Source organism: Pleurodeles waltl, chromosome 12 (genome assembly GCF_031143425.1).
Source record: "Pleurodeles waltl isolate 20211129_DDA chromosome 12, aPleWal1.hap1.20221129, whole genome shotgun sequence".
NCBI classification, from domain to species: Eukaryota; Metazoa; Chordata; class Amphibia; order Caudata; family Salamandridae; genus Pleurodeles; species Pleurodeles waltl.
Window position 1 is genome coordinate 592,144,727 of NC_090451.1, and position 26,122 is coordinate 592,170,848.

Here is a 26,122-nt window from a genome sequence, read left to right on the forward strand (position 1 = left end):
GGGTGATGTCAAGGCCAACCTCATGGACATGCCCTTCGATGGAACTCGTCTCTTCGGAGAAAAGGCAGACTCAGTGCTAGAGCGTTTCAAGGACTCGCGGGCAACGGTCACGTTCTTGGGCCTCTCAGTGACACCCTGCCCCAAGTCTGCCTTTCGCGGCTATGGGCATGCCACCATGCCATCACTATGCCACCTTTCTGCGCAAGCTCCCCAAGCTGTGCAAGGATGTGGGTGCGGTATATTCAGACCAGTGGGTCTGGAAGCCAGAAGTCTTCCACCACCATCCCCCTGGCAGCTGTATCCTTTAAGCCTTCTTAGTCTGGTTCTGTAAGACAACAGGTGCCCAGTTGGAGGGAGAATCCAACATTTCCCCTGGCAGCCCATTACATAGGGCAAATGAGTCTTGCAGATCATTCGAAGGGGCTACTCCCTCCATTTCCAATCTTCCCTCCATTTCCAATCTTCCCTCCCCTATACCGCCATCTCAAGAACAGCTGACAGAGTATCACCTGGAGAAAGTTACAGCTCTCCTGTCCAAGAGGTCTAAAGAAAGGGTTCCAATATGAGAAGTAGGCAGTGGTTGTTATTCCTGTTTCTGATACCCAAAAAGACAAGGGTCTCTGCCCTATTATAGACCTACAAACCGTCAATCTCTTTCTCAAAAAGGAGAAATTCAAGATGCTCACTTTGGCTCAGGTCTTGTCAGCCCTAGACCAAGGAGACTAGCTGGTAGTGTTGGACTTGCAGGATGCATATTTTCACATCCTCTTCTTTCCTGCCCACAGGCATTAGCTGTGGTTCAAGGTAGGCCACAAGCACTTTTAGTTCACTGTACTACCCTTTGGACTTACCAGCGCCCTTCAGGTGTTCGCCAAGGTGACGGCGTTGGTGCGCAGGTTAGGGGTTTCGGTCTTCCGCTACCTTGAGGGCTGGATGTTACAGGCGGATTTGCCCCAGACTGTCATCTCCCATCTCCCACCTCCAGACTACAGCTGTCCTCCTGCATTTGCTGGGGTTCACTATAAATGTGCCGAAGTCACACCTGACTCCTTCTCAGACGCTCGCTTTCATTGGAACTGTTCTGGACACAGTGCAGTTTCACCTTATCCTTCTGAGCAGCGAGTCCAGGATGTTCAGGTTATGATACAGATGTTTCAGCCTGTATCCTGGATTTCGGTGAGAATGACTCTGAGGCTTCTGGGCCTCACTGCCTTTTGCATCCTGCTGGTGAATCATGCCAGATGTCATGTGCGGTCTCTGCAGTGGGACCTGCAATTCCAGGGGGGCGTAGCTTCATGGGAATCTCTCTGACATGGTTCATATCTCGGAGGGAACTGGACCTGCAGAGGTGGCTTATGAATCGCAATTGGGTCAAAGGCAGACTCATCTTGCTTCCCCAACCGGATATGACAGTAATGACAGATGCATCACTCCTGGGGTGGGGTGGCCATCTGGGAGAGGTGAAGATCAGAGGACTCTGGTCTCTGGCAGAATCCAGATTCCACATTAACTTGTTGGAGCTCCATGTGATCCAGCTAGCATTGAATGCATTTGTTCCCTCTGGCAAGTAGAAGTTAATGCAGGTGTTCACGGAGAACACCACCACCATGTGGTACTGCAGCAAGGAGATCAGGGTGGGGTCATGGACACTTTGTCAAGAGGCCCTGAGTCTCTGGACTTGGCTGCAACAGCAGGGAAGAACCCTGGTGGTTCAGCACTTGGCAGGTTCTCTGAACACCATGGCAGACAAACTCAGCCGTTAATGCCCAGTGGATCACAAATGGCATCTGCATTTGCAGGTGGCACAAGGACTCTTTCAGCAGTGGGGAAAGCCTTGGTTAGATGTGTTCACTTTAGAAGAGAACGTGCAATGTCAGTAGTTTTGCATGATGGAGTCTCCAAGAGGGCTATCGCTCGGAGGCCTTTTTGTCTTGAGTGGAGTTCCGGCCTCCTGTAAGCCTACATACAATGTCTGCCCAGAGTTCTCAAGAAGATCAGGAACGACTGGGCCCAAGTTATCCTTGTGGCTCCAGACTGGGCACAGAGAGTCCCCCTTCACCCTTCATCATGCCTCAGTGGGACCTGAACCTTGTCCTCACATACGTCATGTGTGTTCCCTTTCAGCCACTACACAATTGTCTCCTCTGGCTGCTTACCATCAAGACAGCCCTCTTAGTGGCGATAACGTATGTCTGGAGGATGAGTGAGCTCCAGGCATTATCATTCAAGCCTCCTTACCTTACTGTGTTCCTGGACAAGGTGGTGCTTCACACCAAGGCCTCTTTCCTCCCGAAAGTGGTGACCCCCTTCCAATTGGGTCAATCTGTCACCTTGCCCACCCTTTATGCTCCTCCACATCCCTCTAAAGGAGAGGAGTTACTCCACCAACTGGACCCAAAAATGAGCGCTGTTGTTCCACTGTGACCGTTCCAGGTGGACGACCAGCTCGTCGTGGTCTATATAGGAGTTAAAAAAGGTCAGGCAGTACAGAAACAAACCATTTCACGCTGGATTGTTCTCTGTGTCAAGATCTGCTGCACCCTGGCTAAAAAGCTTCCGCCTAAGGGCTTAAGGGCCCATTCCACCAGGGGAAAAGCTGGGACCCTGACGTTAGATCACGGAGTTCCAGTCCTGGACATCTCCCAGGCAGCAACGTGGGTGTCCCTACATATGTTTGCCAAACACTACTGCCTGGACAGTCAGGTCTGCAGAGACGGGCATTTCGCTTGTTCAGCCCTCCTGGACTTTTTAGTCTAGTTAAGTTTGTCCACAGCCCACCGCCAGGATAGTATGGCTTGAGTATCAATTGAAGGGTACGAATCAGCATCTATGAGTCACTATCAGATGAACAAGTTACTTATCTTTAGTAATGCATTATTTGGTAGAGACAATATATAGTAGCAGATTCCTCACAGACCCACCCATGCCTCTCCTGTGGACAGATTTCTAGGTTTGTTCCCCTTTCATTGCCCTAGTTTGGACACACACTCATCAGTTCACTTCAAGGCTCTGCGCACTTGCCGTGGAAAGTTGTGAAGAGTAACTGATGTCTGCACACCCAGGTGGCGCATGTATAGGTGACCGGGATGTCACTTTCGGCCCCAGTGATGCTGACGATTCCTCTCAGAACTGAGCAAAGCCACCCGACAGCGCGCAGGGGTACTGCTCACGCAAAAGTTTCAGTATCCTGTCTGATGCCAGGGAAATTCAAAAATAAGGAATCTGCAGCTAGATATGGTCTCTACTAGATAATGGGTTACCGAAGGTGAGTAACTTGTTCGTTGGTACCTTTTTTATGAAACCAGCTAGGGCGGCGATGGGGGCAAAGTGGATTGGAACCTCCTGTGGGAAGGCCTCCGCAAATTTGCAAAGGGCCCTAAAGGAGAATCGCAGAGACAGCAGGAACATCAAAGTGTATACAGCTGCGTACAAAGGGGCCTTGTGCCATACGCGTATGGAGGTTGAAATGGAGCATTGGGGGAGGCTGGTCCAGTCTTGCAGACAGTGGGACTCCACAACTTTCTGGAGGGTGGTTAAGGACATTGTTGTTCTGGGGTCTAGCAACATTTCAGTTATCACCATCTCTAATCCAGAGGCAGGGTGAGTCACTTCAGTGCATTTTACTGCTCTGATAAGCTATGGTACATTCCAGTGCCTAACCTGGTTTACCCAATTGCAATGAAATTCACCGTAGAAGAGGTTCGGGCAGTCATGATTAAGTTCCCTTCAAGTAAGGCTCCTGGACATGATGGGATCCCTATGGACTTAAATAAATTAGCTCCAGATCTGTGGGCTCTATTACTCTGCAATTGCTGTAATGCCTTTACCTGTTGTGGCCTCCCACACTTATGGAACCAGCTAGGGTGGCGATGGGGGCAAAGTGGTTTGGAACCTCCTGTAGAAAGGCCTCCGCAAATTTGCAAAGGGCCCTAAAGGAGAATCGCAGAGACAGCCAGAACATCAAGGTGTATACAGCTGCGTACAAAGGGGCCTTGTGCAGTAGGCGTATGGAGGTTGAAATAGAGCATTGGGGAGGCTGGTCCAGCCTTGCAGACAGCAGGACTCCACAACTTTCTGGAGGGTGGTTAAGGACATTGGTATTCACGGGTGTGTGTTGGACCTAATCCTCCTTTTGTTGTGTGTCAACAGTCTTGAGGCAGCTTTGTACCCCTGTGCTGCAGATGTTCTGATGGGGGGCAGGAAAAACGCCCCTGTGTTACTTTATGCAGGGGACACTGTCCTAATGGAGAGAACACACAAGAACCTAAACATTCTTTTCAGAAATTTGTCTGTCTTAGGTTTTCTGGATCTAACTACAAACCGGTAGAAAGCCTACATCATGCTCTGTGAGCGTAAATCTTTGAAGCAAAAAAGTGTATATCTTCATACCATCTGGTTGCCTCTACCCAGGATTTTTCCTACATGGGGTTGGTCCTGGATGCAAGGGTAACTGGGGATCATGTGAGTATAAAGCCACCCAGAGTTTGTCAGTGCTGTCGCCTATATTTATAGCCTAGCATCTCTCATTGTCAGAAAACCTATGGCCCACTTGCTGGAGCTATTTAGGAGTAAATGGCTCCCCATTCTTACTTATAGGACTGGTAACTCTTGTGGGTGTTCCTCCAGCCTGTGGCACTTACATTGTCCACTAGGAGTTTGATATTGGGTTTGTTGACGATGTCATCAAATTGGCACTGTTGGAGCTTTGGTGTGCTGTTTGGCGAACCCTAAAGCAGGCTTAAACAGGAAGGTGATCTTGGATTGCCTTGCTTGTAATAGAGGTCTAGGCATTCCCAGGTTGTTGTATAATAACTAGGAAATGTCTGAGTTGGGGAGACCTGAATTCTTTTCTTCCTGCTGTAGCATATCTAAGGTTGACCTAACTTGGGTCAGGAGAGCATTTCTAAATAGGAATAGACTGTTTAGAGAGGAATGTGAATCATCTAAAGTTTATGTTAGGGAGTATGATAACCTGCAAACCACCCTCATCATAGAATTGTACCTGTCTTGGACGGATACTACCTAGGACAGAGTCCTGTTAACTAGATTTAGGTTTGTTATCGTGAAGTGGCATTTAAGAGTTCCATTGGGTCAGTATGAACCTATGAGTGTGTTAATCTGCCCCTGTGACAAGTCCTCAACCCAGAGTCTGCTCCATTTTACTTTCTTTTGTATGTATTATAGGGCCCACTCCAAAAGGTTTCTAGTCACACTAATCAGATCTTGTGGGATTAAAAGAGGTGCTGAGGCTCTGGTGTATTTGCAATCAATGAACCCCCCCTCTCCCCCAACAATCTGTTATAGCATTTCCCCATTTCTAAAGTGTGCACTAACCAAGAGAAAATCAATGGCATTTTAATAGCCTAAAGCTGTGTGCTGCTGATACTTCCCTCATTGTTTTATCTGGATTGTTATATCATGCATTTATTCATTTGCTAATTGTTTGAGACTTGGAACTGTCTTTTACAGTGTTTTTTTAACATTTGGATTGTGCTTTTATGGCTTTTTTATTACAGCCGAATGTAAGTCTATTAATTGATTGATGAACTTAGTGACCATCTGGGGTAGGTCATCTTCCTTCTCTCCTTCATGTGGGTCTGCCCTGAGATTGTTTGTAGGTCCTCTTTTTACTCCTCCGGATATCACATAAGATGCTCTTCTCTTTACTCTGTTTACTTGTTTTTCATGTCTCCAGTGGGTGAAACTCCTGACACCCCCAGTTAGATCTCCTGATTTTATGAACATTGTTCTAGAATTGGCCGATCGTAGTAACCTGCTGGGGTTGTACCAAGAAAGTTTCTCATACAGAGAGCATTGAATCTGACCCTCTTCCTCAACGGCAACCAATGAAGCTCTTTAAGTGTCCCTGACTCTTACTGATATTTAGGAATTTACTTTAAAAGCCTTGCTGCTGCATTCTGGAGGCACTGATTTTTTTTCAAGGAATGCTGGTCGACCCTTATATATAGAGCATTACAATAGTCTAGACTTGACAACACCAGTGCTGTAACTACTGCTTTTTGCAACTCAAAAGGTATATACACAAGAATCTTCTTGATTTTGCACAGTAAAAAGAAGCAGGAGGAGGTAAGTTTACTTATATGTGCTTTGAAATACAGACTGGCATTGAAGATTATCCCAAAGTTCTTAAAAGTGGATTCTGGTGTGGGGAGGGAACCTAGCGTTTGTGGCCACGAAAACTGGTTCCAAGATGGGGAGTTCTTCTAAAAAAAAGAGTGCCTCAGTTTTTGCTGAATTGAGCATAAGACTGTTTACATTAAACCATTGATCAATATTCCCCAGACATCTATAAAACAATGGGCTGTCTCTTCAGTATTGTTTGAAACGGACACAAAAAGCTGTGTGTCATCTGCATATGAATGGGAGCAAAGCTGAAGGATCAAATTAATTTTGTCAGTGAGGCACATATATTAAAAAGAGTGGGGCTCAATGATGAGCCCTGAGGGACTCCACATGGCAACCTAAAGGACTTAGAGACCAGGTCACCCAGGGTCCCTGTATGTTCTCTCTGAGAAAGGAAGAATCTGAACAAGTTTAAGGCTAAGCCTCTGATTCCAATTTCTGCCAAGCGTGTTATCAGACACTAGGGATACCAAAGGACCGTTCCTGTAATTGAAACTAGTGCAATTAGTGACCTACCTAGCATGACCTCATAATGTTATACAGACAAGTAGCTGGTAATGCTATACTATGCTGCTATATTGGTCTTGAAAACATTCTTCCTAGTCACTGTCACCTCAATGAGAAGGAACAGTAAGCTTCAAGCTTTCTTTTCAAGAGATCCATACTTAGTTTTCCATCATGACCAAAGTGGTTCAAAGATAGGCCTGTCTGAAGAATTTAAGTTAAACCAGGAAATTATCCTTCCAGTTTTACAAACCATGCCCTGATGCTTTATCGACTGCAGATTTGGAAGGTGACACCTTGTGTCATTGTGAACATCTTATCATCTACTGAACTGTGTCAATAGAGCTGCTAAGGATGCTGTTCCTAGGGAGGACATCTTCATCATATTGAAAGTCTTTTGAATGAGATGGATGAATCCTCCCCAATAGTTCATGCTCTTTCATGAAGCAACAGTGGCTTTCTTTGTACGGCAGTCTTTTCAGCCATCCCAGATGCCTTTTATAATCATTACTTTCTAAAGAGTTTGTGCTGCCAAGATACTGTTTTTTTTGTTGCAAATTATTTGCTTTAACTTGGCAGATATGTGGTGTCTCAACTTTGTAAAAATTAGCACTTGTATAGCGCACTACTCACCCGTTAGGGTCTCAAGGCGCTGTACTCATACCGCTATGGAACCCCTCCTGGCTTTTCCCTGTGAGGCGCCCACTCCTGAGCACCCCCAGGGTGAAGCCAGGCATCCAAGCGCTGTTGGGGCCGTTGTGGAGATTAAGCAAGCTATTGCCCAGAGTTGCAGAGTGGGACCCATGAATTAGATTAGGCACCGAGGCGAGAATTATCTGGTCAAGGGGAATTGAGCCCAAGACCTGCCGAAGCGGGACTTGAACCCTGGTCTTGAGCCAGATCTCTGCTTCAGGGTCTGCCGCTCTAACCATTGAGCCACACTTCTCCACAACTTTCTATGTTTGGTGGTCCCAACAATTTGGGAAAGAGGATGAGCAAGAATTAGATGTCTTGAAACACGTCATTTTTGCTCTCTCTCCATCAAGATAACCATCCAACCACCCCCTTGTTAAGCATATGCTATGATTTAACCATGACTAACAGAAACAACATGTGGGAACTGAATTGGGAAGGTGATGCATGAACAGGGGTGGGGGCCTACACAAAATGTGCTTTAGTCTCTTCACATTATTTTTATCAAAAGTGAAAGAACTTTTGCAGAATGTGTTTGCTATCCAAATGTGGTGCAGGCTTTGCAACTAATTGTGAAGAAACCAAAGGAAGAAGATCAAGATTTAAGAGTACCAGAATCACCGTGAACTAAATTTGTCCTATGTCCATTAAGATGTTTCTGTAGCGTGTTGGTTGTATTCATATTGATTCTAAGCAGCTAATTCTAGTTCTGATTGGTCCACGCTTACTAGAAGGTCAGCCAAATGGTAAGGTCAAAGTGTGCGAGCAGGTGATAATGACGGGGCAGCAAAATCTATTGCCCAGTGTGTATGATTGCAAGAAGTTAAAAAACCCTTTCTTCTCCTAAAGTGTAATTCATCTAAATGGGGAGAGCCAAAATAACTTACAACTTTTTGTTTTTGTTTTAATACTTATCTGATTTATATTTAGACTGCATTTATAGTTTGCAGGAAAACACTATTTAAATATTTAATCGTTTATGAAATTAAGAGTAATAATTGATATGTAATAATTAGACGTGTATAAGGTAAGTTAATGTGAATAAAAGTACATATTAAAACAGATTACTGCTATGGGAGCATTATTTTAGATACATTTTATTGATGTAATTCAAAAGGAGGCACGGTTATGAGATTAGCTTTTCAATTAGTTAATTAAAAAACAAAATTAAAGCACATTCTATCTAACAAAGCAATGTGTTACAAGGTTAAGGTTGGTGGGAAATTGGTTCTGCTTGACCATTTAGTGACCATTTTGAGAGGTGCATTGTGCATAGCTTCAGTAGTCAATTAAACACTACGTAGACACAGAAATCGGGGAAATACCAGTCATCTAAAATAAATGGTGTGTCTCCACCATGTACATGAAACAAAAAATCAAAAATAACTGAACCAGATTTTCTATTGTGACCCCTCCATTAATGCCACTGGATGAAGGCCTCTCATGAGACAGTGAAGAATAGGCACATTGCTTATCAGTTAAAATGGGGCTTTATCATCTGTACCTGACTTGGGCAGTTGCTAATTTAAAAGAAGTGGAGCAATATTTTGTCAAATGGTATTGGCCAATAAAGTTGGATGATACCACCACTTCCACTACCACCACCACACTTAGCCAGATGCTTTAGGTCAGATAACAAGGAAATCAGGACAGATAATTTTGGCCCTCATCGATCTACTGCCACCTCTTTGAGTGGTGGTGCATTTGATAAAATGGCAAAAAGGCTTGATGTTTGGAATACTTGTTCCTTTCCACAAGTATTAAAATATAAGGTAGCTGGAAGATGGTCCCCACTTTGCGAGATGTAAGTGGTTAAATTATATTTATTGAGAAATGTAATGAATATTGGGCCCGTAGGGCTACTACAGCCAATTGTTGATAGAGGCAAGGAAAACGTTGTGCGGCAATAGCATTGTCCGGTCTTTCAAAAGCCGCTTGTGGGCATGAATTGTCAGACTAGCCAAACCACCAGCTGTTAAACACTACCCCTGCAAAGCTGCAGGTGGGAAACCAAATATCAAATGGATAAATTAACTTTAATTTCTTCTACATTAAATGGAAATTCCACAGTGCCCAGGGATGGATGTCATGTATGTACTTTGGGTTATAATCGGAGAGGCGGGTCATTCAAATTATTGGCAATGTTACCATTATTGTCCAAGCTTCTCATCTATATATAAGGGGTTTGAACAGATTCAATTTAAGCCTTTTTGATCAGACTGATAAGCCTGCTTCTTCTTCCTAGGACGCCTTGAGAGCTAAACGGAACCAGGAAGCAGCGGAGAGGGCCTGGAGACAGAAAGAAAAAGAGGAGGCCCTCAAGAAGGCTCAAAATGAATCTATGATGAAGCTCACCCGACAGGAGCAGGTGGCACAGAGAGAGCACTATGCAGCCATGCAGGCTCATCGAGACCGACAAGAATTTGAGAGGGTTCTGAGGTAACAAAGTAATCATGTGTACTTGGTTTTCAATCCTGTGGCACTGTTAACTGTTTAATGCAAGGAACTATGTTATGTTTTTAATATGTGTGAGTGCTACCTTGCTTACCTTACTTACTTCAGGTTGGACTAAGCTAAATCATATCTCTATGTCTCAACAGTATTAAACAATTACATTAAATTCATCAGTTTGACGTGGAAGGCATGAGCCTTTAATGGCAGGTTGAGGACAGTGCTACCTATTTAAGTTTCAAAGTGAAAAAGGTTCAGGCAAGGTACTGTCTAACGACTCTACAAAATGGGGTGAAACTAAAGCTACAATCAGTCCCTGCTGCCAGAGAGGAGATTGGAACCCAATTTCATTCTCATTGTACACTCTTCAGGTGTATTGCTTTAAGAGTGTGCTGATATCAAACATCTTTAGGATGCTAAATTGCACCTCTGAGTTATGTTCAAATACTCTCTGTGGACGACTTAATTTTTTATTTTGAAACATATCTTTATTGAAGATTTTGAAGAAGGGAATAGTTGACTTAACTGTTTTAATGTAGAAAAATTAAAAACCTTAGCCGTATAAAATGAGGCTGAGACCTCGTCAGGCCTGGGGTCCTTGTTGACTTTCTGTTGATGGATGGCTGCATCAAGGCTGACAGGTTTCTTAATTACTGAATTATGGTGGGGTTTACATGGGGGACGGCAGAGTCTTGAAGATATCATTCCCAAATAGACAACGGCAGAGGGTGGGCCTGGTATGCTGTGCAATAAATCTTAAAGAGGTGGAGAATGCATGGCGTGTTGGTGTACGGCAGCCCCTCTTTATCCCGGATGGAGGAGATATGATTTGTAGTCTGCTTCAGTTGCAGTTTGTATGTCAATACCCTATGGGCTTAATCCTTTTTTTCATAATATTTCTGGTTTAGGGCTAACAGTTTCTGCGTGATGTCGGTCAGGTAAAGCTGTTCGATATTGTCATATACCACGTCAGAGTCGTACTCTGGAGACAATCTCCTGCATCTAACAGTAAAAACACCGGAGCGTGGTCTGACAAGGTTTGGGTGCCTTTGGAGGCTGATAAAATGCAAGGTTAGAGCGGGAGGGCACCAGAAAATAATCAATCCTTGTTGGGTTTGGTGGACATTGCAGCGGTGGGTTGAATCCCTTTCCAGAGCATGAGTCACTTTCTAAATATCTAGCAAATGTAGGTTCTGCGTGGCCTGAATCAGGGCTGGTGGGATCTGGCAGGAGTTGTAGTAGGCCACAAAGCGGTCCAGAGTATTGTCTAGTACTGTGTTAAAATCCCCACCAATGATTAGGTGTGTTCCAGTGAAGTTCACAACAAATGGGAGCAGGGAGCCTTAAAACTCTTCTTTATTGTCATTTTAGCCGTAACTGGAGAGACGTTTGGTAACCCAATCTAACTCTCAAGCCCACCACCCTGCCACCCCTGTCCATATGTGATACGTCTATGGTTAAGAGCAAGCCCTGCCTAGTTAGGATGGCAACCCTCTTGGTATAAGTGGGGCCAGGTGTGTGGAACTGATGGGGGTACCAGCAGAAGTGGAGTCTCCATGAAGTTATTGTCCTGCAACATAACTGTGTCCACCTCTTTGGTGTGAAGCCACTTCAAGAGTTCTGTCATTGCATCCGCAAACTGAAACCATGAACGTCCAGTAAAACTGTAATAAGGGGTTGTGCCATCTAACCGAGAAGGGGCATTATTGGTGTGGCTTTGATAGCGAACATAGTCTGGCGCACTTTAATACTGCTCTGTGCAGTTGTCTTTTGATCAGACTAAATCCTAGGTTGCATCGAGGCAGGGACACTGCAAACTTGGCTCATGAGGGCCCCGCCGGGCTGCTGAGGCAGTAGGGGCGAGCTTTGGCAGTATTGGCGGCACCATGGCTACTTGTTCAAGGCAAGCGGGCCATGCTGAAGCTGAAAGATACAGCCGTATGATACTGGCTGAAGTGGACGCTACAACCTGATGTGATGAGGACCTCGTTTCCGGGGATTGAGTGTGCGATCACAGGAAATGCTGGTGAGCCGCCCTTTTGTTCTCCGTCCCCCACCCTGGTCATGGCAGGTACCTTAGACTTTTCGGGTAAGGGTGTGTGCATCTTCTGAGCCTGCAAAACAGCTGGGGGTTTGATGACTCCCCGCAGCATGGATCTATTTGCTGAGGGAGAAGAGATTTGGACCCTGTGCCGCCCTTAAGGCCATTCATGAGAGCCGGACGGCGCATGGTGGTAAGGAGGCAGAGAGCCCTGAAGTGAATTGGGCACAGTCGACTCCTACGCTGTTCGTCTGCTGCGACAAGGGCCTCGCTTCCGGGTGTTGGGGACACGATTGCAGGGAGCACTGCCAGGGCCCCCCTCTTGTTCTCCTGCTCTCCCCTGGTCATGGGGGGGGGGTGGCTTGGACTTCTCCACTGGGGGCAGATGCTTGTTATGGGCCCGTGACAGATCCAGGGGCCAGATGAAGCCCCAAGGCCTGCATCTACTCGCCGAGGGAGGCGCGATTCAGCCCTTGCGCTTGCCTTGATGCCATTCACGAGAGCCAGACGGCACATGGTGATAGAGAGGTAGTGGGAACTGTGGTGAATTGTGGCACAGTCGATTCCTATGGAGTGCCTAGGGGGCCTATGCTGTTGGCCACTGGTGCTAAGACATTTGCTCCTTCTTTCATTTTCCTCTATAGCCACTATATTGTTTTGGTGGGTGACCACTGGGGAGGGCATACCCATTGCTGAGGCGGCCAGGCTTGGACTAAGTGCGGTCTGCGGCAGTGGGCCCTCCCCTGCTCTGCTCCTGGGCTCTTTGGCCCCCTCCCTTGGGCCTTCATGGAGGACTCCAACTTTCCACAGTCAAGGAGGGCTCTGATATCTGACTGCTTGTGCTGCCTCACACCCTAGGCCATGGTTGACATTAGGCGGGTCAGTAGTAATTCTACGAACTTCAGAGAATATACTATTCTGTACCCTCCCATATTTGCCATCATGACCAAGGATAAGGTTCCTCCTGGTGCCAAATGGAGTACTTTGGACAAATATATCCAGCCCAGGGGCTCATCTTCTCTTGCTGTGGCATGTGTACAGGATGGTCCAGCTCCAGACAATGATGCACTCCTGGCAGCTGTCATACAGTGGTGAGACATGCTAGATGCTAACATAAGACCAGTGGGCACTGATGTTACTCTACTCTGTGAGGACTTCTGGAAAGCTGTTGAGCAGATTACAGAGGCAGAAACTAGGGTGCTGGGGTGGAAGACTCAGTTAGCACCTTATAACAAACAGTGACTAAACTTACTTCTGTGACCAAGGAGCTGGAGGCGACAGTGGAGGATGCTGAGGGCAGTGCTCTCTGAAATACCTTGCAGTTTGTGTGCTTCCCTGAGGGATGTGAGAGTCCTTCGATGGAACGGTTCCTGGATCAGTGGCTCCGTTCTCTGATACCCTGTCCTCCTGCTTCGTCATTGAGCAGGCCCACAGGGCTTTAGTGTGATGTCCTTTGCCCGCGGCTGGGCCCAGTCTTGTTGTCTCAAAGATCCTAAACTATATGGACAGGGACTCCATCCTCAAACATGCCCGGCTTCAGGACAAGATCACATACCAGTCTCAAACCATCACGATCTTCCTGAATCATACCAGGACGGTGCAGCAATAACAACAATCCTTCTTAGCCGCTAAACAACGTCTTTGTGACCTCAATATTCAGTACATTATTATATCAGCTAAATTGAATGTCATTTACTGTTTGCAGACACTCTGCTTTGAGACACCTAGGGAGGTCTTTCAATGGACCGATCAGAGAATTCGTTTGAAACCACACACTCCCCGCGCATGGATTCTGACTCGCCCCAAGCAGACAGACAAAACTGGCCTGCCAAAACCCTGACAAAGAAGCGCAACAGATCTTGCTCCTCATGGAGGGAAGGATGGAGGGGTCTCGGCTGAGGATGGGGTACCCCCTAGGACTCTGTCAGCCTCATCGCCTCCTACATGACACCGGTGAAGGAAGTTGATCCTTGCGGTGTCTGCGGTGGCCCTCTATGTGGCTCAGAATATTAGCAACCACAAAACTATTGGGGTGGGATATTAGCTTCCCCAGTTGATTGACCTTGTTATGCCTGGGGATCCATTGGGGCGGGCCTGGCACGGTCCCCTGTTGGGGCCTTGCTGTGGTATACCCTGCGACAGATACTTCCTGTTCTCGAGTATGGGGGTGGGAGGGAGTTCGGAATTTGTTTACATTACTATTATTGTTATTGTTTTTCAAACTTGCTATGTGTCTCTCCCTTTGCCAACCCTACCTGCTGAAATTTCCAACCTAGCACATCATGAGTGGCTCTAAGATAGATGACTCCAGGTACCAGCTTCATGTAGTGTCGTGGAATGTAAATAGTTTGCCCAACAAGATCAAACAGGGAGCAGTTTTGGAGCATGCGAAGAGGGTGTGGGCAGATGGGGAGCTCAGGCGAAGCACGCCATTTTGGGTTCTTGTCCAGGCCACACCCCCGGATTACTTAATTCTAACGTCATCAGTCTTGGGCATTTGAATGATCAAGGTGTTCTGATATTCCTAATTGTTTTTTTCTAATTAGATGTTGAGCTTTTTTCTGACAGTTGAATATGTTTTTGTGGTGAAGGTCATCCAAGGTTAGGTTGATACTCCAGAAGCAAAATACGAGGATTACAGACTGCCAGCCACTGTACCTAAAGGCCACTCTCCTTCTCCTCAAAAGTGGCTCCTGACCAGTGCCCATGCTGACAATGTTGGTGAGCAGTACCCAAGTACACAGGCAGCGGTGCCTCAGCCCTGCCCCCACACATGCCTATCCTGGCATCTGCTTTCTTTCTCAGTGGACTGGCTCACTGCTTTCTGGAGTTTGTCAGCCATCACAGCAGACTATTTTCACTTGGTGTGGTCATGCCCTCGATGACTACATTCTGGGAAAGAATATTTGGCACTATATTTTCTAATTTTTCTCATTGCTCTGCAGCTACTGACGCAGCAGAATGGCTTGTCTGTGGCAAGGCATTGGCGAAGGCCCCTGCAGACTATTGGGAATGCCCAAAAGAAATGTGATATGCCTCAGACTAGTGTGCACCGCTACAGGAGACATTTTACCTGTTCAAATATCTCCAGCATGCCAGTCAATAGCAGGAGTTAGGGAAAGTATATTCTGAAGAGAGATGGGCCTACAAAAAAGATAATTTTGACCGATTTGAGGCAGGGGAACGGGAAGTGACCCACAGTACAGTCATTTTGGCTGAAGTGCTCTAGCTCCCCCACCCCTTAGACCACTTTTTATGGGCAATTTAATTTCTTTCTTGAAGCATGGAACAGCTTCCCTCAGACCAGTGGGTCATCCAGTCAGTTCAAATAATACTCTGTTTACTTCTCAAACAAAATCTACCCAGCTTCTTTCATTATTCTTCTCTCTGCCAGTGGTCCCATATAAAGGTCCTGGAGGTTAAGGTTCATTAGCACTTAAGGCCTGATATAGATCTTGGCGGACGGTAATACTTGTGACGGATATCCCATCTGCAGTATTACGATCCCATTATATCCTATGGGGATCGCAATACGGCGGACAGAGTATTCCCTCCGCTGATATCTAAATCAGGCCCTTAGCCAAATTAGCAGTTAAATTATTACTTCTGGAAGGACCAATATATTGGGCTCTATACTCATTTTTTCTTTTGTTCGAAAAATGACAAAAGAGGGATCCTACCCTTGATAAACAAGTTCCTAAAACTCTAGCAATTCAAATTATCGACAATAGCTCAGATCTTAGAAGCGATTCAAGGCAGACAATGGCTTTTTCTGTTAATCTTCAAAATGCCTTTCGCCAAATTGTACTGCGCCCGTTTGGCCACTAAAACATTGCATTTGTTGTGGATGCGAATACTATCAGTATAAATTATTTTGTTGGATTTTACTTTATTATTCCAAATCTTCATGAGGATGCGACTGTGTTGGTCAGTTCACCTTAAAGAGCAGAGGGTCAAGTGCATCTTTCTCTGTATGATGCTTTACTCAGTGACAACAGAGAGTGCAAGGCTTTCTCTGCTCTTTTCTTCACAACTGTATTTTACAGAGGGATGTACCATATCAAGCAAGCAATTTGTCTATTTTCGGCTGGTATATCTACCAAGACGGAGTCAGTTCTATATATGCTAGATATTGTTCTCCTAGTAGCTTCGTTATTTCACATGTTCGCTGGAGACAGTGTTCCCAGGAAAGTGAAGGACCCCTAATCCCTCCTTGACTCCCCGCCCCCCCCCCCCCCCCCCCCGACTACATAAAAACATTGCTGGCACCTCTGCTTTATGCAAGAGAACCCTTTATGGAAAAGCTTAACAGATCATTCCAACCTTGGGGAATTAACTGGTTGTGCTTGCATGGACCACATCCTGAGATACTAAGGCTGGCAACAAAGGTTTGCTCACTCTTCCATTCCAAGAACTAGCTAGTCTAGTATTTTCACTGGAATCAAATAAAGAATGTCAGGAATTTAAGATTGTTTGGTCATTTGAGCCACATATTTTCAGTATCAGACGTAACTTAGCATGTTCCAATATAATAACAGTGTTAAAGAGGTGTATGTGTGATAACTAGCTGGAAGTAACCATATTCCACATTAGCTTGTGATTGGTTTGGTGAGTCCTAGGCAGAAAACCCTGTGAAGAGAACATTTCTAGCACTTGTGGCAGTGCTTGAAATAGAAATAATAAGTGCAGGGTCGCACCAAATTGAGTCCTGGACTAAGGGTATGTTTTGGGCGCAGGGCTACCGGTGGTGCTAAGGGACACAGCAAGGGGCAAACATTTAACTTGATTGAGATTTTCTTGATGTACAGATGTGCATAACGATACAAAGGCATTTCTGGTATCTTCCGAGTATTCCCCTCGTCCTTATACGTACAAAAGGGTAATATTATCTTTCAAATTTTACACGTGTACTGGTTGCCTCTGTGCAAGGCACACAAAAGACATTTTATTTTTTTACATTATGCACGTAATGGATAGTGTGGTCACCTTAAGAAAGAAACCTTGACAATTAAACTCCATGATCTTGTTCTATTTAAAAACAGCCTTATCTGTTTAACAATATTATAACAAATCTATTGTACCCAGATCCGAAAACTTCAAACCACCCTACATCAACCACATCATACAGTTTACTCCACCCCAAAGCCTTACGATTAGCCAGTGTCCTTGTCCCTCTTTTGGCATTAGGATGAAACGTAAATAAATTATTTCAAAACCACCGGCATCACACTCTTAAAACAGTATGGCAATAGATGTTATTTTATATAAATTGTAGATTCCATTAAACAGACTCTGATGTTAGTCGACCTTCTAAGGGACGTTAAATAAAAAAATTGACATTTTTAAGAGGACGCCTGATGAAAACTCCTAATAAACAGATCAAAGATTGAAAAATAAACATGCCTGTGATTTCACTAAGCCTCCTTTTCTTCATTATCACATATGATAGTATATTGAAATTCGCGAGTTCAGGATGTGTGCTGTACAATCACATCTTGCGTTAGGTTTAATACACTATACTGTCCCTACTCGCGCCTCTCGATGCTGTGATATAGGCTTATGTACCAAGGTGAAATGCTTCCACATGTTAAAGAATACACTTTTATTTCCTTGTTATTGTTTTCAAGGCTCCACTTATGCACGGGATTCTAAGGCCAAGCCAGACTCCTGGTTCGGCTCTGACTGGGCTCTCCTTGTTTATTGGTTGGTTCGCCCACCTCTACCTCTCCCAGAGCGACTCCATTAATTCAAGAGAAAACAGCCTCTTAAAACAAAATACAGTTATGTTGAGACACTGCGGAAAATTCATACCTGCACTGTTATATCAGGTGGAAGCATTCACTTAGATTTCCCGCAAGCCACGAGATATGACTGATAGCAGGCCCTGTTCACACACCTACTGTGCGATTGACTCCTGAGTGGACGCTGTGTCAATGATCACAGTGTGACTCGAGACCCTCCCAAACTTCCTGACAGCACTGAAGCTGCTGAATTAGCATAGTGCAAGTGTAGATTAGGACTCGCGTTCAAGTTAGACTTCAGTCAGTTTTAAGTAAACCATAAAAGCACATAATAAAAACACAACATATATATAAAAAAGACCATATACATTTAAAAAAGACAAAACCATAAAAGGCAGGTGACTTATAAGAATCGTACCAAAACAAATAGAAAAAAGAGACCTTAACTAGAATTTCATACAATAGGACAAAATTAAATGTCCAGAATATACCGTGAATCTGGAATGTAAATTAAAATATAAAGACTAAAACCTGAAACCGAAAGTTAAAAACATAGAGAGAGAAACTTAAAGTGTATGAGGTCAATATTGCAACTCAGAAACAATAGAGCTAACATAAGGACTCCCCTCACTGGGCAATCCAAACACATAGACCCCAACTACAGTCTCTAACCAATTATGTTGCACAGCCGCACTACTGAGACAATGAATCTTTAAATGGTAAAAGAAACCGCCTCAGTCTGAAGCAGCTGCAGATAAAACAGTCCAGCTTTGCACTTTCTGATGTTGAGGTTTCACAAAAGGGATCTTAAAATGGGTAGCCTCAGCTCTTCCTAAAGATCACAAAAGAAAAAGAGGTGAAGTTGTAATTGGGGGGATATTCAATCACAAGGGCAGGGTATCAGATCCTGACTATTATGCACATTGGAAGGTAGAAAAACGAATAATGGACTGTGCCAAGCTTAAATATGACCAGGTAAAATCTCTGGTGACGCAGGACTTTAGTTAGATATGTTGCCATATCGGGAGTGGTACAGAACAGTAAATATACTTCAACTGACTTTATCTTTGACTCCAGCAACAATCATTTGGCTGCAAAGGTGATTTAACAGTTAATGCTTAACAATAGCCTTAGTTGGCTGTTTAATGGTCTGCGGGTTCTCGTAAAGATCGATTCTACTATTTGCCAGCATATCATCCTTTACACGCGTGAGCCATCTATTTTTGTGAACCTGTCCCAATTTTAGACAATCAGCAGTCACTGCTTGGCCCAGCGCAGCCTCCAGCTTGGACCAAACTGGCAACCACAGGAGGGTCGGGCTAGCATTATAACGCCTTCCAAATAATGAATCCCTAATTCCTCATGTGCTATTAGAGATGGAGTACAAAAAGGGAAAAACAGGAGTCTGTATGAAAAACGATTCTCAGTAACCTGGGGGGGGGAACAGTCAGTATACCCCCCCCCCTACACTCCTGCACCATAGGAAGCAACTGAAACCGATCTGGCTTTGTAGATGGTAATGGCAGCACTGGGTAGCATAGACCCTAGTTTCACAGCAAATTTAAAAAGAGAAGCTGTAGTTTTATCCATTTGCACTGTCCCGACACCCATCAGATGCTTCCATGAACGGGTATTATCAAAAGGAACCCCTAAATAAGTGAAGGTGGATACACACTTGAGTACAGTGCCAGTGATAGTAAAACAGAGGATCTTACTCAGAGATTGACCATACACCATGACAAAGGATTTTTTTTTATTTGTGGAAAGTCCCAGGGCAGATATAAAAGCTACGTAGGAGCTTAGGAATCCCCCGGCTTGTTCTGGTCATTAAAACACAGCTCTCTGTGTACATTAACACTGGTAAAGGCCTAGTCCCTACCTATCGGGGGGTCTGCTTCCGCCTCAACCAGATAATCAACCAGACTATTAATGTAAAACTATAGAGAAAGTGCGGCAACACATAGCCTTATCTAACCCCTTTTTTGATTTTGATAGGGGTTGAACACTTTCCATTAGCCCCAAATATATACTGGCCATTATATCCTCATAAGGCTGCGCAAGTAGGTGTACAATCACCGGTCAGCACCCTTATTGACCAACATATCCCACAGCCTTCCTCTAACAACATTACTGAAGGCTGCATTGAGGTCCATAAATGCTAGGAGAAGTCGCCCTTCCTTGGCAGGCACAGATTTATTACTTAGTAAATGTAGGTTCAAACACTGGTCAGTTGTTCATAGTCCCTGTCTGAAACAATACTGTGCTGGTGCTAGGATACCCTTCTTGTTTGTCCAGTTCTCCAAATGATCCAATAATATTCTGCCCAGCACCTTGGCGGTAGAATCTATTAAAGTTATTGGGTGATAACAATGAGGATCTCCTCTATCACCCGTTTAAAAAAAAAAAATGGGACAATTATTCCTTTGGACCAGGATTTTGGGGGGGAATAGTAATCACACTCTGAAGTATGTTTACCGAGATTAGGGCCCAAAGCGTCAGGTTACTCTTAAAAAGATCAATAAGGACACCATCCAGACCAGATGCTTCATTGCACGGACACCTGTCTACAGCAAACGTAACATGAGTTTTATTTTTACCTGTACATGGTCTGTGGATCCAAGGGTCATGGACGGCATTGTATGATCTCTGTTGGCTGAGTTATGGGAGTCCTAAACAGCAGAGAAGTGCTTTACCCAAGCAGATTCAATTATTGTCACGTCTGTCTTGGTGAAGGGACAATTTATTAAGTAGGGGGCATTTACTATCTCCCAAACCTTATCACATCACTCCTTGCACAGGCAGCAGTTAGTTGTCCCCAAGCCTCCCTTCTGACCGCATCTTTTTCATCTCAACCGTTTCCCTATAATACTTTCTGAATCACCTAATTTTCACCTTATCCGTAGGGTAACTTTTAAGTGCATGCAACAGGTTGATGTGGGCTGCGGAGCAAGCTTTACTAAACCACTTCTTACATCTTGGGGATCGCTGCTGCCTGGAAACAGTTAGTAATTTAGTTGCCTTTTTGTATATTTCAAGAAAGGCCCCCATTACACTTATAAAGCCAGGGCCAATACTCAGACATAGCTGAAAAAGCTCCGTTTGGCTCCCCAAAATAAGTGCTAAAAATGACTCTGGATCTACATCACTCCATCTATAGCATATTTACCGATTCCTAGAATATTCAAGCAGGGCAACCATCTTGTTATACATCACTAGGGGCAGCACAACATTAAGATTCAATACCAACGGATTATGGTCACTTATGGGCACTTTATAATGAAGAACTTGCGCACCTTCCCAACCCATGACTTAGACACTGCAATAAAATCAATCAGAGAACCACTGCCTCTGCCTGTAAATGTTACCTGCCCGAAACTCTCTGGAGAAGCCAGGTCTACAGCCAGAAGGAGATCATGAGTTATCAGCAACTTGCTCATGCCATCGCCATAGGGGTTATGCTCAAAATGGGAAAGAGTGTAAAAATCCTCATCCCCCATACCACAGACTTCGTCAGATGAAACAGGACATAATCTGTGGTTGAAGTGCCCGTCCGATATTATTGCATAGTCGGTTGTCAGCTCACCAAGCATCTGATTTAGGGCATTCGTAAGTGAACCAATAACAGACACACTCTTTTTTTATCAAAATTATTACGATAATAGTTGATCAGCACAAAAAGTGGGGTCCCTGTAAGTAACAAACACATTATTTGAACAAAGACAGAATCTACTAAAACCTTCCCAATTTTGACCAATAGGGAGATGCCCACTAGAGTTAAAAGGCCATAGGGTGACTGCTTCGCTGGGGTGAGTATTGAATAAAACCATTAATAAGAACTTTTGAGTGGGGCCAAGTCTCTTGAAGACAAACAATTTGATAATTAGAGACCTCTTTGACCCAATTGTGATCAGCCAATTTGCTTCTAATTCCTGCAATGTTCCAAAAGAGAACACTTGTTTTCCAGTTGGAATAGCTGTATTCTGCTACACCTGAGCACGCCTTACCTACATTTGAGGGTTGCAAGGCCCTTCCTCGACCATCCAATGTCAAATCATTACCTTGCAAAAGCCCACCCTCCTGATTAAGCTGACCGGTGAAACTGGCGGCCATCCGGGATACATTTGGGGATAGAGATAGAGCATCAAAGCCACTGTTTGATATTCTACTAGCGTATTGATTCATCAGTTTAGACTTGATGGCTAAAATGTGTGGTGACTCAGTTAAACCATCAGCCACGTTGGATGACCTCCGGCTGGCAGGCAAAGCATGTTTGGGGGATAGTCAGTTGAGCCCATCAAGAGCAGCGTAATGTTTGTGCGTCTGAACTGCATAAAGCCTGGTGACCTCAGGTATAGGGTTTGGTCAGGAGAAGGATTCATGATACTGGGACTATTAAAGTGCCCCAAAGGAACCAAGCAAACCCTAGTATGTGGCCCACAGGAGCCCAGACCCATACATAATGAACTCCACCAATGTAGGGTCACGAAAATTGAATACAATACAATCAGCAGATTCTCTTTTAGGACCTTTCCCTACCGACTGAATTCTATGAACGCCTATAATAGCTTTGGCAAATGTGTTACTGCTGGTGCACCCAAAGGCTATGGCTAGCCAGTGAACAACCTTGTTTTTTTAGCTGGATGTCCGACTCCAAATGGACTACTCTTAAGTTTGGCACATTTTTTTTTTTAAACTGCCACATATGGAGTGCATTCAAGAGGCAATTGCAAAACTTGAGAGTTTCTAGTAGAGTCCATACTGTCTGGAATTCTAGGTGCAGGAGGAGCCAGCTTGTTAGATTAGTAGTTGATCCAGCAGAGGCACACTGTGACTTAGTAAGTAAAACGGGTCGGTTTGTGCCTCTGTCCCCGTAATAGAGGGCAAAGTTGACTTTGATGTCAGGGCTAATTCCTTTAGAGTCTTGTTAATGTTTTGTTTAATGTGTTAAAGAGCAGTCACCACAGGACTAAGAATGTTTGCAAGTGGCGCTAATTGATTGCTGCTGCTTTGGGCAATGGCCGAGTTTATAATACTGGCATCCTCCGGGTGCAGAACTTGACTCTGCAAAGTAGAAGCTCTTTCACGGTCTATGATTGTATCTGCTTAGAGGGTTTGTTGACCAAGATCCTTTCCGCACGAGCTGATCGGAAATTACCTTTCTTTTTGTAGGTGGAAAATCAGAAATGTCCTTGGCTGGGGAATTCCTGACACCAAGTTCGTTCCCCAAGGGGGCCGCTGTAATATCCAAGTTCCCCTGAAATACACATGAGTTATTCACTACAAGGTCTGGACCTGTTTGCGGTCCACTAGTGGTTCCCGCAAGATGTTTACTAGTGGGTGTGGCTGAAACTGTGGCAGGGTTGTTTAGCTTCTCAATGCCGGATACTAGTGATAGCTGCCCCTGGTCTTTCTTCAACGCTCACAATTTCTGAATTAATGGCATTCATGGCGGTATTCAAGTAATCTGTAATTGATCCCACTGTCCGGCACTCGTTTGCCGCTGGGGTAATGGCACTATCCTTTCACTTACCCATTTGAGGCCGATGTCAGGAAAAAGGCACCCAGAGTCTCAGGTAGCCGAGCCAGGAACCATGGGCCGGCCCAGCCCAGTCTTATCTAGGCACGTATGGGCGCAGACCAGGCACGCATCTGGGTGTGTTCCGCACTGCAGGATAAATGGCACTATTTGTATAGCGCTGTGCGCGCTGCTGCACCTTCGATTAGAGTGCTGCATGAAAACGGACAGACTCGTTGTCAGCAGTGTTGCGCATCTTTTAGTACATACCCATTTCACTGAGCTTGCCTTGCTGCCCGATGTGTACTAGTACTCTCTTTGGCCAAGGAAAAGTTCCGGTACTCAATCGCAGAAAATTCTAAAGTGCCGGTACTTAGTACCGGTGACTTCCAGCCCATTTAAAGCACTGACTAATGGTAATAGGTTCCAAAGTGACTCCATTCTGTTGATTGCTTTTGCAAGGCTGAAACATTACAACTATCAACAAACACCTTAAGTTCTGTCATCAACAGAAATCTTATAGGACGAGAAACTAAAAGGTATTGACGAATTAGGAATTCCTGGTGAAAGGATCTGAATCCAAATAAAAACAAACAAATATAAATTCCACAGTCAGTACCTTCCTTGACCCAAGAAAATCCACTTTATTAGATCTTTAGTAATGACATTAAGAGCCATTTGTTAGCCTTGCAGGTGTTAAAACTAAGGGTGGCATCTGCCTTCCCTTCTACCAATTGGTCAAGTCACAAGGAAGCATGCCTTTCAGCTTTTATTACTGAATGGGGAACAATATGTGATGTGATATTTAGAGAAGCTGCATAGTAATTGCATTTTTCAGGTGTAATTTGATTCAGCATATGACAGGATAGAGTCTAACACCACAAACTGAATACATGGGGGAGGTTTCAGAGTCTCACAGTTCTAGCTTCATAATTTTGGGTAGATGTTACTATAGACTTTATAGTTATCAGTTTATTGCTTGAAGGGCCTAACCATGGTGTGGAAGGTAAGACATTTATTATTCACTAGAACTCCTTGGAAGTACCTGATGAAATAAAGAGTACTATATTTTAGCAACCTTTCCTGCACCAAAGAAATGTATGAAAGGTGTGGGAGGAGGCAAAGGGAGTAGTATTTGATAGTGGTGTTAACCGCCACATCTGCATGTCTATACTTATTGTTTTGCCTCTTCATACTGGGTGTTTGAAAGTAAAGGAGACACTTAGCACAGAATGAGAGTTCTCCAGTATTGTGGTATCTTTCATAGATTCACATGCTTGAATCATTCCCCGTCGTCGAAGTGGGAGTCCCACGGTACATAGAAAGCAATAAATAGATAAAGAAAAACTTCTTTTTTTTTCACTGTAGTCAATAGGAAAAAACACATTCAGCTTTGTAACTATCAGCTTCATTAGAAAAGGCCCAAACTTCAGCCAATCAGGCGAGACCACCCCTTTAGAATCCTCAGCACAGAGGCTCAGTCTCTCAGAATTTCTACCGCACGTCGTGTGTAAGGGAGTCTCCCTGAGCTCTGCTCAGTTTACTTTCTCTTCAAGAGATATTCTTCAGCTTTCACTTTTGTTCTTACTGTAGTACTTCTTCCATCATGTCTACAGCAAGAAAAGGTTTGTTTAGACCTTGTGGGACCTGTGGAAAGTTAAGGCTTCATTGTGAGGACCCTCACAAGGAATGCATATACTGTCTCCATCCAGAGCATAAGGTCAAGGACTGTAAAATCTGCAGGACTTTTCCCAACAAGACTCTCAGAGACAGAGTAGCCAGGCTCTTACTTTGGCTTCAGAAAAGAAAAGCCAGAGAAGCTTTTTCTGAGGAGGAGGACAGCGGCACATCAGTGGCCTCAAAGAAGAGGAAAAAGTCTGTGGAGAGCTTCTCCCCCAAGAGCAGTAAGTCAGCCAAGAAGCTGCAAGCATTTAAGGACAGACCTGAGGAACACGATTCAACATCCAGGGAACTTGGTGGTAAGGTTCGTTCAGAGCCATCTACACCTGCTTCCTCCTCAAAGAACCTCAAAAGATCTTCGAGTTCCCTGCCACCGTCGACGTCTAGGATATCCACACCGTCGACGAGCGCATCGTCGACGGCAGGTCTTCCTTCATCGACGACAACAGCGACGGCCACGTTTACGGCTCCGTCATCACCAATGATTGTTACCTAGTCTCACTGTCATCTACGACTATAACGTCGGTGAGCTTAAACTACGGTCCCTCACCTGCTCAGACCTTGAAGATCGCAAAGAAACCGTCAACAGGTAAGAAGAGGAAGTCTCTATCGTCGACGCACTCATCAACGGGTAAATTCCGGGGCTCTTCGTCGACGATCCCACCGACGGAAGCAGCGACGGCGCGGCAATCCATTTTGCCCTCAGAGACGACTACTCCATCGACGACACATCCGTCAACGGAAACTTCATCGACATTGGCACCGTCGACGGCAACTTCGTCGACGCTCGCATCACCGATGACGGCTCCACTGCCTGAGAACACCATCGACGAACGCACCGTCGACGACGACTCCGTCGACGGCTCAATTTCCTGATCCTATACCCAAGCATTTTGGAGCATCTCCTTACCTACCTCAGAGAATTCTACCAATAAAAAGCAAGTCTTCTCTCCTACTTCCATCCCATACATCACCTAGTAAAGTCACACCAGTACCTCCGCAACATCTCTTTGCTGACGAGGAGGTGGAGGATGATTTATATTCGGATGACGGTTTTTTCCCGGTGGCACGTAGCCCCTCAGAACTACATGTTAAATGTCAGGAGGAGGATGAAGAGGAAAGTGACCAGCTTTATTTAGATCAGCAGAGGCAGAGTCACCTGCAACCTCAAGAGCAGCAGGAGCAGACGGTTCAGATGCCTGTCTCTTTGATAGCTAACCTACAGCAAATGATGCAGGACTATTATTCTAGATTTCCTCCACCTGGCTCCTCTACCCCGGTGCAACCTCCGCATACGCCAATATCCACCCCTGTTCGACCATCTGAATCTACGGAACCTATCCCAGGTCCTTC

The 26,122-nt window shown here is 44.9% G+C and overlaps 1 protein-coding gene across 2 annotated transcripts in view; it reads left to right on the top strand.

Moving 5' to 3' along the window:
• Positions 1–26,122, top strand: part of CFAP45 (cilia and flagella associated protein 45) — a 213,033-nt gene that overhangs the window by 147,772 nt on the left and 39,139 nt on the right. For both annotated transcript variants that reach the window (XM_069217772.1, XM_069217771.1), the window contains exon 10: positions 9,587–9,780. In XM_069217772.1, the coding sequence (XP_069073873.1) occupies positions 9,587–9,780 (194 nt within the window). The remainder of the gene's footprint in view (positions 1–9,586; positions 9,781–26,122) is intronic.